Source organism: Branchiostoma floridae, chromosome 12, assembly GCF_000003815.2.
Source record: "Branchiostoma floridae strain S238N-H82 chromosome 12, Bfl_VNyyK, whole genome shotgun sequence".
Taxonomy (NCBI): domain Eukaryota; kingdom Metazoa; phylum Chordata; class Leptocardii; order Amphioxiformes; family Branchiostomatidae; genus Branchiostoma; species Branchiostoma floridae.
In genome coordinates, this window is record NC_049990.1 from 1,112,796 (window position 1) to 1,125,432 (window position 12,637).

General features: G+C 42.1%; 2 protein-coding genes and 2 long non-coding RNA genes across 4 annotated transcripts in view; 3 read left to right on the top strand and 1 right to left on the bottom strand.

Annotated features, from left to right (window-relative positions):
* Window positions 1-1,225, top strand: part of LOC118427860 — a 2,754-nt gene extending 1,529 nt beyond the window's left edge. The window contains exons 2-3 of the long non-coding RNA XR_004832590.1: window positions 946-1,090; window positions 1,138-1,225. This is a non-coding gene — a long non-coding RNA (uncharacterized LOC118427860). The remainder of the gene's footprint in view (window positions 1-945; window positions 1,091-1,137) is intronic.
* A 339-nt stretch (window positions 1,226-1,564) lies between these two features.
* On the top strand, window positions 1,565-3,264 carry LOC118427863. The gene is made up of 2 exons (XR_004832592.1): window positions 1,565-1,704; window positions 2,431-3,264. It is a non-coding gene; the product is annotated as an uncharacterized LOC118427863 (long non-coding RNA).
* A 778-nt stretch (window positions 3,265-4,042) lies between these two features.
* Window positions 4,043-7,200, top strand: LOC118427833. Its single transcript, XM_035837805.1, has 4 exons — window positions 4,043-4,307; window positions 5,473-5,642; window positions 6,418-6,538; window positions 6,966-7,200. Exons 1-4 carry the CDS (start codon window positions 4,054-4,056, stop codon window positions 7,192-7,194), a joined length of 774 nt encoding a protein of 257 aa, XP_035693698.1. The 5' UTR covers window positions 4,043-4,053; the 3' UTR covers window positions 7,195-7,200.
* A 1,315-nt stretch (window positions 7,201-8,515) lies between these two features.
* Window positions 8,516-12,637, bottom strand: part of LOC118427907 (small RNA degrading nuclease 5-like) — an 8,748-nt gene continuing 4,626 nt past the window's right edge. Inside the window, exons 6-7 of the mRNA XM_035837871.1 lie at window positions 9,594-9,929; window positions 8,516-9,112 (exon numbers count right to left, since the gene is read on the bottom strand). Of these exons, the coding sequence (XP_035693764.1) occupies window positions 8,535-9,112; window positions 9,594-9,929 (914 nt within the window). The 3' untranslated portion in view covers window positions 8,516-8,534. The remainder of the gene's footprint in view (window positions 9,113-9,593; window positions 9,930-12,637) is intronic.

The window sequence follows — 12,637 nt, forward strand, 5'->3', positions numbered from 1 at the left end:
TGACCAAACTTTTTTGCTTGAAGTTGAACATACCCGTTGCCATGATTTCAAAAGTAGGGCATAGAATATCACAGCTGTATTCAGTATATAGTGCAAGGCAATCCGAATAGATGTTCAACTTTTCTTAAACATTTCCGTCAGTGTGGCGTGTTAAGGTTACAGAGGAACACGGCGTGCATGGGAACCCGACAACGCTTGACGCTAAAGCTAAGGGCACAGCCCGCCGTACATGAAATACGTGCTGTCTACGTGGTGAAACGTGGGCAATCTTTTGGGATCCGTAAGTGATAGGTACCGCCTCCGTACGAACTCGTAGGGAACCCGTCGGATTTTGGAGCACGTAGACACGCCGTAGCACTTTACGTGCAGGCAAAACTTTGTGTGCCATCGGGCTGCGCGGAAGTTGAGATTGAACCGAAAAAGTGAAATCAGCTGATTTGTTATATCCTACTGTCCCTGTTCACCGCTCACTCCACCCCCTGTTACGTGACGGGACATGCAGGTTTGTTTGTTTATTTATTTATTCACCAGTTGTTGTGCATTTCGAGCTGGCCGTGTTCGCACCTGACACAACCCCCTGGCACGTGCTGGGACCTGCATGTTTATTTGTTTGTTTGTTTACCGGTTGTTGTTTACTCCCAGCTGGCCGTGTTCGCACCTGACGCCACTCCCTGACACGTGCTGGGAGCTGCATGTTTGTTTGTTTGTTTGTTTGTTTACCGGTTGTTGTGTACTCCCAGCTGGCCGTGTTCGCACCTGACACAACCCCCTGGCACGTGCTGGGACCTGCATGTTTATTTGTTTGTTTGTTTATTTCCTAAGTTGTTGTACATTTCCAGCTGGCCGTGTTCGCACCTGACACAAACCCCTGGTACGTGCTGGGACCTGCATGTTTGTTTGTTTGTTTGTTTGTTTGTTTGTTTACCAGTTGTTGTTTACTCCCAGCTGGCCGTGTTCGCACCTGACACCACTCCCTGGTACGTTTTCGGACCTGTCGGCAGCTTCATACAGGACAACATCAAGAACGACCGCATCCAGGAGATGTAAGTAACGGTTCTCCCCTGAGAGGGAATACAGCAATCCACCCAAGGTTAGTAACGGTTCTCCCCTGAGAGGGAATACAGCAATCCACCCAAGGTTAGTAACGGTTCTCCCCTGAGAGGGAATACTACAATCCAGTCTACGTCTATGGCGACCACCGTCTCTGTTCAGGGATTGTTGTTAAAGGCAACCTAAGCAATATCACATTGTTAAGAGTGAAATATTCTGAATAAGGTAGTCTGTATAATATTGACATCTAATGCACTATTTTAGCACATTTACATCATTATTTCATAAATTGAGCCGTTAAAAACAGCGCGGGAATGAGTTGCACAAGGATTCCAGATCAAGTCCTTATTTTTGGGGGTACAATAATAAGGAATATCCTAGTGCAACTTGTCTCTGGGCTGTTTTTAACCACTCAAAGTATCAAATTATGATGTAAATGTGAGAATACAGTGCAGTAGATGTCACTATCATGCAGATTGCCTTATTCAGAATATTTTCACTTTGACGCTGTAATATTGCTTAGGTTGCCTTTAAGTTCCGATGTAGATAGCTTCTTTGATCCCTCTTTATATTAGTTGTCTGCTTATTCTACAGGCAACTTGGGATACTTGGCATCCACGTGGCGGAAACTGTGATCGCTTTCTTCGTCACTCTGTAAGTTATGTCATGTCGTGTTTCTGCCATTTTAAAAATTAATATCAGTATTTTCATTATCATTAACTTCGTCAAAACGGTTATGCTTTTGTATCGGTTTGTGTACGTGCGTGTTTGTATAACAGCATAACTCGAGAAGTTTTGGGTGGATCTTTATAATAGTCGTGATATGCAGGTACATGCATGTTGGTAGATGTCAAAATGAAAGGGAATAATAAAATGAAATAAGGGCCCCTAGCGGCCTCATATGGTACCGCATCAGGACGTATTCCTGATCAAACCAAGGTTCGACCACTGCTTTGGGAATGGAATTATAGAGATACATTTGGTAAGAACCTAGATTTATCATTCTATTATATGTGCAATCTTTCCCTTACTTATTACAGAAGTTCTTAAAGCTACACAAGAGCCTTACGGTGGTATCTCATTGCACTTGCGTCAAGCTTGCGTCAATGCAGGGTTCGTTCACTGTGTCACTGTTTTGTTATTTTCTCCGATTTTTTTATAATTATGATATGGCGTAATACGTAAAAGTATGACTTAGAAGATGACAAAATGCACAACAAAAAGTACGAAAATTCGTTCTCTGAAATTTGTTGGCTATCTTTCAAACCCCGCAGTGACGCGAGCGTGACGCAAGTGCAGTGAGATACCTTCTTTAGAAAGATGGGAGCATATCTTAATTACAAAATCTAAAATTATGGTTTCACGATCTTTCCCCGACAGGTGGAAGGACATCTCCGGACCAGCGCGGCTGAAGTGGCTCCTGCAGACCTTCGTGTTCGGGATCTTCTCTCTGGTTCCGCTCTTCATGTTCAAACCTGCCGTGGAGAAAAAAGTCAAGTAGATAATAAGGAATCAAACGTTTGCTTTTCACGTTTTTACAAAGTGTTGCTCAACTAAGCTACAATTAGAGAACAGATTTTGTTTTTAACATGTAATCTTATCTCTAAATGGTAACGCTCATCACTGATGTTCAAACCTGCGGTGGAGAAAAAAGTCAAATAGTCACTAGCAGATTCAAAGTGTTGCTCAAGATAGATAAGTAACATTATTGGAAGATTACAAAACAGATTTAGTTTCCAATGTGTAATCTGATCTCTAGTACTACGTATACATGGTTACGTTTATCAAGTAACAATTTCAAACCTGCCGTGGAGAAAAAAGTCAAATAGACTGGAGAATCATACATTTGCCTTTCGCGTTTTTATAAAGTGTTGCTTAACTTGGACATGTACAATTTTAGAGAACAGATTTTGTTTTTTTAACTTGTGGTTTTGTCTTTGCATGGTTTTATCTTTGCATGGTAAATATGTTCAAAAATGGCTGACGGAAAAGTCAAGGATCCGGAGTAACTGGTGAATCCGACGTTTTCAAGCAAAGTTTCAAACCATACTGATTACTGTAAATCGTACAAAGCAGCTGCAACATGAGCTCGTATATGCCGTGGATTGCAAAAAAATATATAGGAAAATGTACCTTAATAGCATAAAATGTCACCATCAATTCAGCGCCAAAGAAGATGTGCAAGAATAAAATGCAGAATCTGTTGTGATATAATTCATTGATTTCGCGTTTAATATGTAATTGTTCAACCACCTCAGCTCCTGACCACTTCAATTTCCCAGTGAGGGCAATTTTTTTGCCAAACTTTTTTTTTACTCCCACGCCCGCACCAGTTTCGTGATCCCCAGAGGATGACATCCATCTAATCACATCATCATGGCCTAATTTGTCTTTCCATCCGAGTCTCTCCGGCACCACAGGACAGCCACGCACTTTCTGGGCCTTGTAGGATTTTAAACGCCAGCGGGAGTAGAATACTCAACAAAAGTGTTGTTTTTTTTGTAGCGAAATTGACATTTGTCTCGAGTATCGTCCATTCATTGGTTTTCGCATACTGAATTCGGTCCAGGTTCAGGTACGTACCTGGACCTGATCCTCTGGACCTAAACCTGGACCTGTACCTGAATTTTCTGTACCAGTACCCACCCCTAATTCTGGGTCTTCCTCTTTCGGTCTCCCTAGCTATCTCTACAAACAAAATATATACACGCACGTCACATGAACATCACAGTTGTTCCAGAACAACAGCTTGATTTATATAGTGTGGCCGACACAATGTTTTTCACTTTTTGTTCTCGTTTGTTGATTGCACCTTTTTTCTAATGCACCACCACCGGCCATACTACCGTCACCTCCCTGGCCGGGATACCCCGTAGTGGGTTTTGGCCAGTACTGATATAGATAGATAGAACGCCATGTCTGTCCCGTCTCCTCCACGACAATGGTGAGTGACGTCATCAAATCGCGATTGTTCCAGAGTAAGGTCAAGACTCTCCCGTCACCATGACGACACTGACGTCACAGAAGCACGGTTGTTCCAGAACAAGTCTAAATCTACGCCGTCTCCATGACGCTGGCATAAAGACAACATTGATAGCGCCGTCTGTACAGCTGGTATTTACCGCCCTTCCTAGCGCGATGGCGATGTACGCGTACGGCTCGGCGCTGACGGAGTCCCGCAGGTCCGCACAGAACAAGGCCAGTCAGCGGAACGAGATGTTCGAGAAGTTGGAGAGACTGCAGGAAAGGGCAACCAAGTTAGTAACTGCCTTTAGTTTGTTGCGACCCAAAATCATGTGGGATAAGCGATGTATACAATGAAATAAGAGGCCTGCCGAACATTTTTTAGGTAAACACTGTCAGAAACAGAGTAAATTGAAAAATGAGATGTTCCAGAAGTTAGAACGACTACAGGAAAGAAACATCAAGTTAGTCACAGTTACTGCTTTTCTTGGAAACCCAAATCATGTAGTACAAGCGGCGATAACAATAAGACTGAGGCAACGTGAATATTTGTGAGAACATGACGTAAATACGTATACTGTCAGAAACAGAGTAGTCAGAGAAATGAAATTTCCGAAAATCAAAATTAGAAAAACACGGAGGAAAGAGCCACGAAGTTAGTAACTGTTTTGGTTGCAAACCGACATCGTGAGCTACAAGCGGCGTTTACGATACAATAAGAGGCATGGTGAGTAGTTGTGAGATAGACACTGTCAGAAACAGAGTAACGTTAGTCAGATAAATAAAATGTTCCAGAAATTGAAATGACTGGAGGAAAGAGCCAAGAAGATTGTTTTTGTTCGCTTGTTTGTTTATCTGCTTGTTGTTTGTACCCAATGATCTTTCAATCAAAGCAACGCCATCTTCTGACATAACATGAATTTGCTTGTCAGCGCATTTGAGACTTGTTGGAAAATAGTTGTAAGGTGGTCGCTGATTGGACGTTCACTTAGTTCTGCCAAATAAGGCAAGCTCATGAATATTGATAACGGTGACGTTCGAAAGGACCTTGAACGTTCCAGGCGCGTCTATCACGATCAGTGGTATGATAACTAGTGTGTTGAGGGGTTAATTATAACATGAGGATGGGCAGGCGCAGAAAAATGGATCGACTGGAAAGGAGGGCTGGGAAGTAAGCCCAGGGTCTTGTATTTCCTTTACGCCTGTGGTGTGTGTTTCATGTATATAGTCTCTTTATTTCTGCCTTGCCCTCTCTCTCTCTTCCTACCCCCCCCTCTCTCTCTCTCCCTCTCTATGCACAAATATTATGTGTGTGTGTGAGTGTCTGTATTCGCTTTATCTTTCTTTCAGTTGCTCTGTGTGTGCGTTTGTGACTAAGTGGAGAGAAAAGAGACAGAGATGAACTTTAGGATCTTTCCCTTTCGCATCACATTACACCTTGTCTCCCATCGATCTCAGGTTACAGAAGGATTTTGACAGCCTTCAGGATTTCGCTGACGACCTGACGCGCCGGTTCGAACGCCACGCCACCTATCTGTCCGCGGAGGCAGTGCGCATGGACCTGTTCCGGTCTATACTGGACCAGAGACTGTCGGACAAAGATAGGGAGGTCCTCTGTCACTACATAGGTGCGTTTGTTTGTTTGTATGATTGTTTGTTTGTTTGTTTGTTTGAGGCAGTGCGCATGGACCTGTTCCGGTCCATACTGGACCAACGGCTGTCGGACAGGGACAGGGAGGTCCTCTGTCACTACATATAGGTGCGTCTGTTTGTTTGTTTGTTTGTTTGTTTGCACCACCAAGCCAGTGTATGGACCTGTTCCGGTCCATCCTGGACCAGAGGCTGTCGGACAGGGACAGGGAGGTCCTCTGTCACTACATAGGTGCGTACATTTTTTGTATATTTGTTTGTGTGTTTGCTGTTTGTATGTTTGTTTGTTTGTATCACCAAGCCGGCGCATGGACCTGTTCCGGTCCATACTGGACCAGAGGCTGTCGGACAAAGATAGGGAGGTCCTCTGTCACTACATAGGTGCGTTTGTTTGTTTGTATCACCAAGCAAGTGTACGGACCTACAGGAAGGTTCTCTGCTACCGCATAGGTGCGTTTGTTTGCTTTTGTATCACATAACCGATGCAAGGGCCCGTCCCTGTATGTTCATCCTAGACCAACGCCTTTGTTTATTTGTATCGCAGATAAATTATGTCAAACCTGCCCATAGATAGAGTTTAGCCTGTTGGCGGGTAGCGACCTTCGGAAGCGGACTAAAGCGAACAAGGCTGGACTGAAGCTACATACAGTAAACTTAGCAAGTACAACCTGACAGATCTAGATTTGATCCGCTGAAAACGAGACGTATCCCAACTCCTATTGAATATAAAACATCTTCATTTACACCCCACAGGCTACTTTCTGTACTACGTCCTCGTGCGGATTGGTGAGGAACTGCCGCAGTACCGGACCGTCAAGTCGTACCGCAGGCTGAGGTCACAGGAGGACAGGGACCCCGCCCTGAAAACTCTCAGGTAGGTCATCGGCCGAGCGGTCAGTCAAAACGTCAAGAAACTTAGTCAAATCCAATACATGTGTTCTAACCAGAGTATGTCATTTCTACGATTTTTTTTATTATTTATGTATGAATCATTTTACTTGTGTACCTTATCCGCTGTTACTTGTCGTTATCATTCGTATCATTTACTAACAGTTTTTCTTGACTATGACAAGTGATATAGTTAATACATTGTAGTATACCAATACCAATGTGCAAACGAATCAAAAGAGGTAGAAAATTCAAAGGAAAAAGTCACAATTTGGAGTTCTTCAAAGAAGGATGAATGCCATTGACAAATAATCAAATGGACAAATGAAACGGAAGAAAGGGGAAACTTGAGGGCAATATGTCAAGATTTGTATTTTGATTTAAAGACAAATCTTATCCCATATCCTTTGCAGGTGCAGAATAACCGAAGACCTTGGTATCGAGGAGATCGTCTTCGAGGAGCTTCTCCACTTCTACAAGGACTACTGCCAGCCTGAGTACTTCTCCGTGTTCCATCTCGGAGACGAGCGGAAGGAGGCGGTACTGCAGGCGGTCCGGGCTAAGGTACAGGAGCCGTGCCTGGCGCAGGGGCTGGCCAGGGTGGTCACAGTCGTGCACGAGAATTATACTTTTGATCAGTGAAAATCACATATGCGTTTTTGTCTTTTGTCTTCACATTTGAGTCAATGTTTCCATACATTCGTACTTCATGTTTCACCACTAAAAATTAGATATTGATGTAAGTATGCTTCTGTTTCAGCAGTAAAAATTACAATTATTGATGTAAAAAGTACATTTATGCCGAAGTAGGAGGTATATTTAATGCAGGTAGTCCCAGCTAAGGTGCCTGGCAAGGGGGCTGGCGAGGGTGGTCAGTCGTGCACGAAAATTATAAGTTTGACAAGTGAAACTTACAATTTTTGGTATAAATACTTGTGCTCGTGTTGATCATACGTTGAATACAAAATTAAGTTTCCCACCGTACACGAGCATTTCACGGTGGTCCACTAAAAATTATATATACAAAGTTAATATGCGTTTTGTATCGGTTTTGTCAAAGTGTTTATATATAAGCCAAAGTTTCGTTATTTATGTAAATACATGTCAGTTAAAAACAAAAATATGTCCTCAGAGTTTCTTATACTAGATGAGAACTTAACTTGATCAGGAAAAATCACTGGATTATATGTACAAATTGCACACATGTACATGTTCGTCAGATTTAAATGTATGATTTATAACGATATCCTCAGAGATTGACAGATTTTGTAGATTTTGTTTTATTGTACATCAAAGATTCATACATGTGCACATTATGCCCTGATAAGCAGCATGCAAGTTTTGCCCAGTAAAATTACGCACAATAATCAAAATCTTAAAGTATCTACCAATCTCAGAAGGGCAGATTTTGTCACTTTAATGTACATCATAGGGTGAAATACAAATAAACATATTAATATGTACAGCTTGCATAATACTTTGACCCGTAAAAATTACTTCATGTACATTAGTTATAGTTGTGAAAATTGTGTTTAGAAAATAATGAAAGTCAAGATATTATATAGAGACAGGCAGGTTTTTACTTGCCTTGTTGTACATGAACAGGTGAAAATAGTGTTATAAAACATATACCTATACCTGTTGCCTGTAGTACAGGACAGGAGAATCAACTTAAACACATCTAAACAGTCTGAAAAGAAAGTCTGTACAGTTTTAAGGAGTGAATATAGTCGCCTTCTATTGACCTGTTTCTAAAATATTCAATTTTAAAGCCTAAGAAACATGAAAACAAGTGGCACTATCACTTCTTGACAGTCAAATAGCAGAGTCCGCTTGTACTCTCAGTCTTTTCCTGGCTACTCTCCTGTTTATTGTACTCCACTGAAGAAATCGTTTGTGACTTTATCGCCTGATCAACACTGTAAGTCCCTGTGGTCAATAGTACAAACAGAGGGTTGTCGGCACAGATTAAAGTGGCGCTTTCACTTCTTCACAGTCAAATAGCAGAGTCCCTTGGTACTCTCCTGTTCATTGTCCTCCACTGAAGAAGTCTCTAATGTTTGCGACTTTAAGTTTAATCTCTGATCAATACCGTTGGTCCCCGAAGTCAATAGTACAAACAGAGAGTTCTCGGGACACATATCGTACAGCTCACGAACTCTTGTCACGACTCTCGCGAGAGTTTCCGCCAGGACGGCGTGCTCGCACATGGAACTGTTAGACACGGTGTGCCACGAATGGAACTGCGCCCAGACAAAATGCTTACTCCTGATCTCGTTCTGAGCTTTCGTCAACGCCTCGCGGTCGGAAACTACGGGGACGCAGTGCACCGGGTTGCCAAGGAACGGCTTGAGAAACGTCGCCTGATCGACCATGGTTGCGGCTTTCTTCTCCCGCGCTAGGACCCGGAAGTAGCTCTCGGTGTTACTGATGCTGTTGCTTCCACCATTGTCCAAAATGAAGCCGGGTCCGTTCGCGATCTTGAGTTGTACGAGCTGCATGGCAGCGATGGCGTCTTCTACCGAATCATGTCCGTCTGTTCCGGTCTGGATCTCCTTACCTGAAGGAATGAATGAGTGAATGGATGAATGAATCAATGGTAAAGATATTTGATTAAAATAAATCATAGCCTTGGGGGCTGACTTGTATACCTCACAATCAAAATAGGTTAGAATCAATGTCCTTAAAATCAGCTAGTGCAGAACAATATCAATGCACAGTTAATCAAAATAGACATCAGTCATAGTATTACCAGACTATTATTGATAGTAGTTGTTAAAAAAATTGCTTACAATAGTACCAAAAACACGAGTTAAAAAAAAATGGTACATTGATGGCACAATAACATACTATCTAGCTGTTCATAAACAGATCAAGTAAGGAATTGTTGAGTCTTTATATCTATATAATGGTTTATCTGGACAACTTAACATGTCATACGGTTTGCAGCTTTGCAGCTGAAATACATGTAGTGTAGTAACAACATCTGCTTGTTTTGTACTTCAAAGTTCTAAACTTGTCTGAGTTTCTTGTTGACATACCTAACAGCTTGCTGGTCAGTGTCCGCAGTTTGGGCTTGAAGCGCCAGGTGGCGTGGTTGAACAGGAGGCTGGTGTCGATGATGTGTGGGTGGACGACCTTCAGAGCCTGAAGGTCATTCTCCAAGGAGTGTCCGACCAAGATGGCGTCCTCGGGAAGGAGCTCCTGTAGTGTTTCTTGAACGTGCTCAAGACGTGTCGTCACGTCTTGTAAGTCAGCAGCAGAGACGCCACTGAACTGAGTCATGTAGTCCTTGACGGGTCTCCGAGGCTTTACGAAGGAGTTGTAGACTGTCTTCAAGTCTTCACTCACCACAGAGACACGGGTCAGCTCCTTGCCTGTGCTCAAAATTTTGACCAAAAAAAAAAAAATCAAAGTTATAATTTATGAATACTTATCTTATTCATGTTATGTGTTATATATTTATGACTGGTTTAATTAGCTTCGCCAAGAAGTTTATGTTTTTGCCGACTTGGGTCTGTATGTAGGTCAACAGGATATAACTCGAGAAATTGTGGATGGAACTTTTTTATTTTTTGCAGGTGTGTAGCGGTTGTTTAAAGGCATGCCTAGTTCGAAAATGGGTTACCTGGCGTTTTCCTATGGTACATTAGCGAGCTTAGTATTTTTTTTGGTGTTTTTTCGGGAGGCATAAGTCAAAATGTAGCTGGGCGATTTCCACGATATTTGGCAGGTCTGTAGCGGCTGTGGAAAGGATTGCCATGTGCGAGAATGGTTTAGCTACCTTTTACCTATGGTGCTGTAGCTGGCTTTGTATGTAAGTGCGTTTGTCTGTAAGCAAGATAACTCGAGATGTTCTTGATGGATGTTAATGATATTTGGTTGATAGGTAGGGGACACAGAAAGGAAGGTCAAGTTCGATAATGGGCCTCCTGGCAAATTGTTTTGGTACTGCAAGTGAGCATCAAAGTTTGCGCCTAAATTTTCCAGAAGTGCCAGGTTCGTGATTTTTTACTGGTGGATAGCTGTTGGTACTAGGAGTCAATGGTCTAATTTTGGGCCCCCTAGCAGCTTGTTTGGAATTGCAGTGGGTGTTATATTTCGTAACTTTTTAGATGGATAACTCCTGAGGGGATTGATGGATATTTTTTGTTTTTGGTAGGTAGGTACTTTGGATGATTATCAACATAATGAGATGCAAATTATATAAATCACTCTGTATTTAATATAATTACTTAGGGAAACTTCTATAACGGTTGAAAAATACTTGTGACGGAGTCACCTGAAAGGACTTGAATCGACCCATAGATGTCTAAAAATAGAGAAGAAGTAGGTCAAAGGAGCCAGTGGAAGCAGGGGATCCCTGATAAACAGACGTTGTCTTGGAAGCATGAAATTCTGATTGACCAGGGATGTTACTAGGTCATCCGTGTACTATTCCGCCAGGATGGAGTCTGGTAGAGACTACTGGCTGAAAAATGCCTATAAATGGTCATGGTTCATGTTAGCAAAATACAAAGCCTGACCGTGTCCAACACGTATCTATAAAATTAAGCAATTAAATAGCTTGCTGAATTGATGTCAATACGACGGCACACAGCAAAGGATTCATAGCAGTTGAAATATAACATATCTATATACAAGTGTTGCTTATATCTATATACAGATCAACAATAAAAGCAACACTATATCATGGGAACGGTAAAAATGTAGTAGAGGGAACTTGACGAATATCACTTGATATAAAGATGTAGAGCTAATATCTACGAGACACTTCAGGTGTATTTTCTTATGATGGACTGCAAGGAAACTTGGTGTTCCATGTGCCAGTAACACTACATGGGTCTAAACAAACGAATAAGTACTATGTAAAGTCAGTAATATAACATAATTGAACAATGACGGCTTGTAACACATAGTACTTACATCTGTGAACTAGGTTAAAACAACAAGTGACCAAGTGCTGGGACAAGACAAACCCAACATGTTGAAGAACAGCACTTAGGTCAAAAGGGTCACCGTCAATTATCCACGCATTCCTCAACTCTAGGGCTGGATACCTTTTGGCTTGATCAGGTTCGAGTCCAAGTCCGAGTCCAGAGGTTTAGGTTCAGGTCTGGACCTGAACCTGAACCTGATCCTCTATAGTAGTTGTCGATATCTTACTTTGTAATCTTATATTATCATATAGTATCATATTCTTATATCAAATAGAGTTTATTAAACCAATTTTCAGATTAGTGTACTTTTTATGCCTTTTTGTCAGTGACTACCAAGCAGAGAGGAGATTAAAAGCAGTTTTTTATTTATTCAGAGAACATGCTACGTGTAATTCACTGCACACAAGGCTATAATCTTACATGCAAATCAAACAACGCCTCCTAGCGAGCAAGGTTAAACTGCACTCTCGCGAGACTTGAGGCGAGAACTCGCGTTGTTTTGTGTGAATCCAAGATGGCGGCCCGTTCGCCGAGCGCTAAAATTTCTTCCTGCAAGACCGCACAAATCGCCTCAAAGCTGGAAAAATGGATTGAATACAAGTGCAGAAGAAGAAAGAAATGTTGTTTGTCCCATGGTAATTTTTTCTGGATGCGGATTCTTCATTTTGAGTGAAAATTTACCGGAAGAATTGAGGAATTTTCCACTCGATTCCTCGTCGGTCGGCCTCATGCCGGTAAAATTTGATGTTTTTTCGTAGCACATAATGTCAATGTTGACCTAAAATAGAGCTGACAGGTACACAAAGGGACGAATATGAATTTATTGTAGGCTAATTTAGTTTGATTCATGGCTATTTTGCCATTTCATGGCCGGAGTACTAGTAGCATTTCTAAGTACAATAGATTTCTTGAAATTGTTCAGCCTTCCGGTCCAAAAAAACCGGTTCACGACTTTCGGTTTTTTGGACTCGGTTCTCGGATGTTGTACCGGTAAAAACCGGTCCGGCCGAACCGGTATCCAGCCCTACTCAACTCTTAACAGAGATGTCATGTTGTAAGGGAAAGGTCGGCTAGAAAGAACTGACATCATTGCGAGAAATACAAATCGCCAAAGGTGACAGGCGGCTGTCATCGGACAGTCGCAG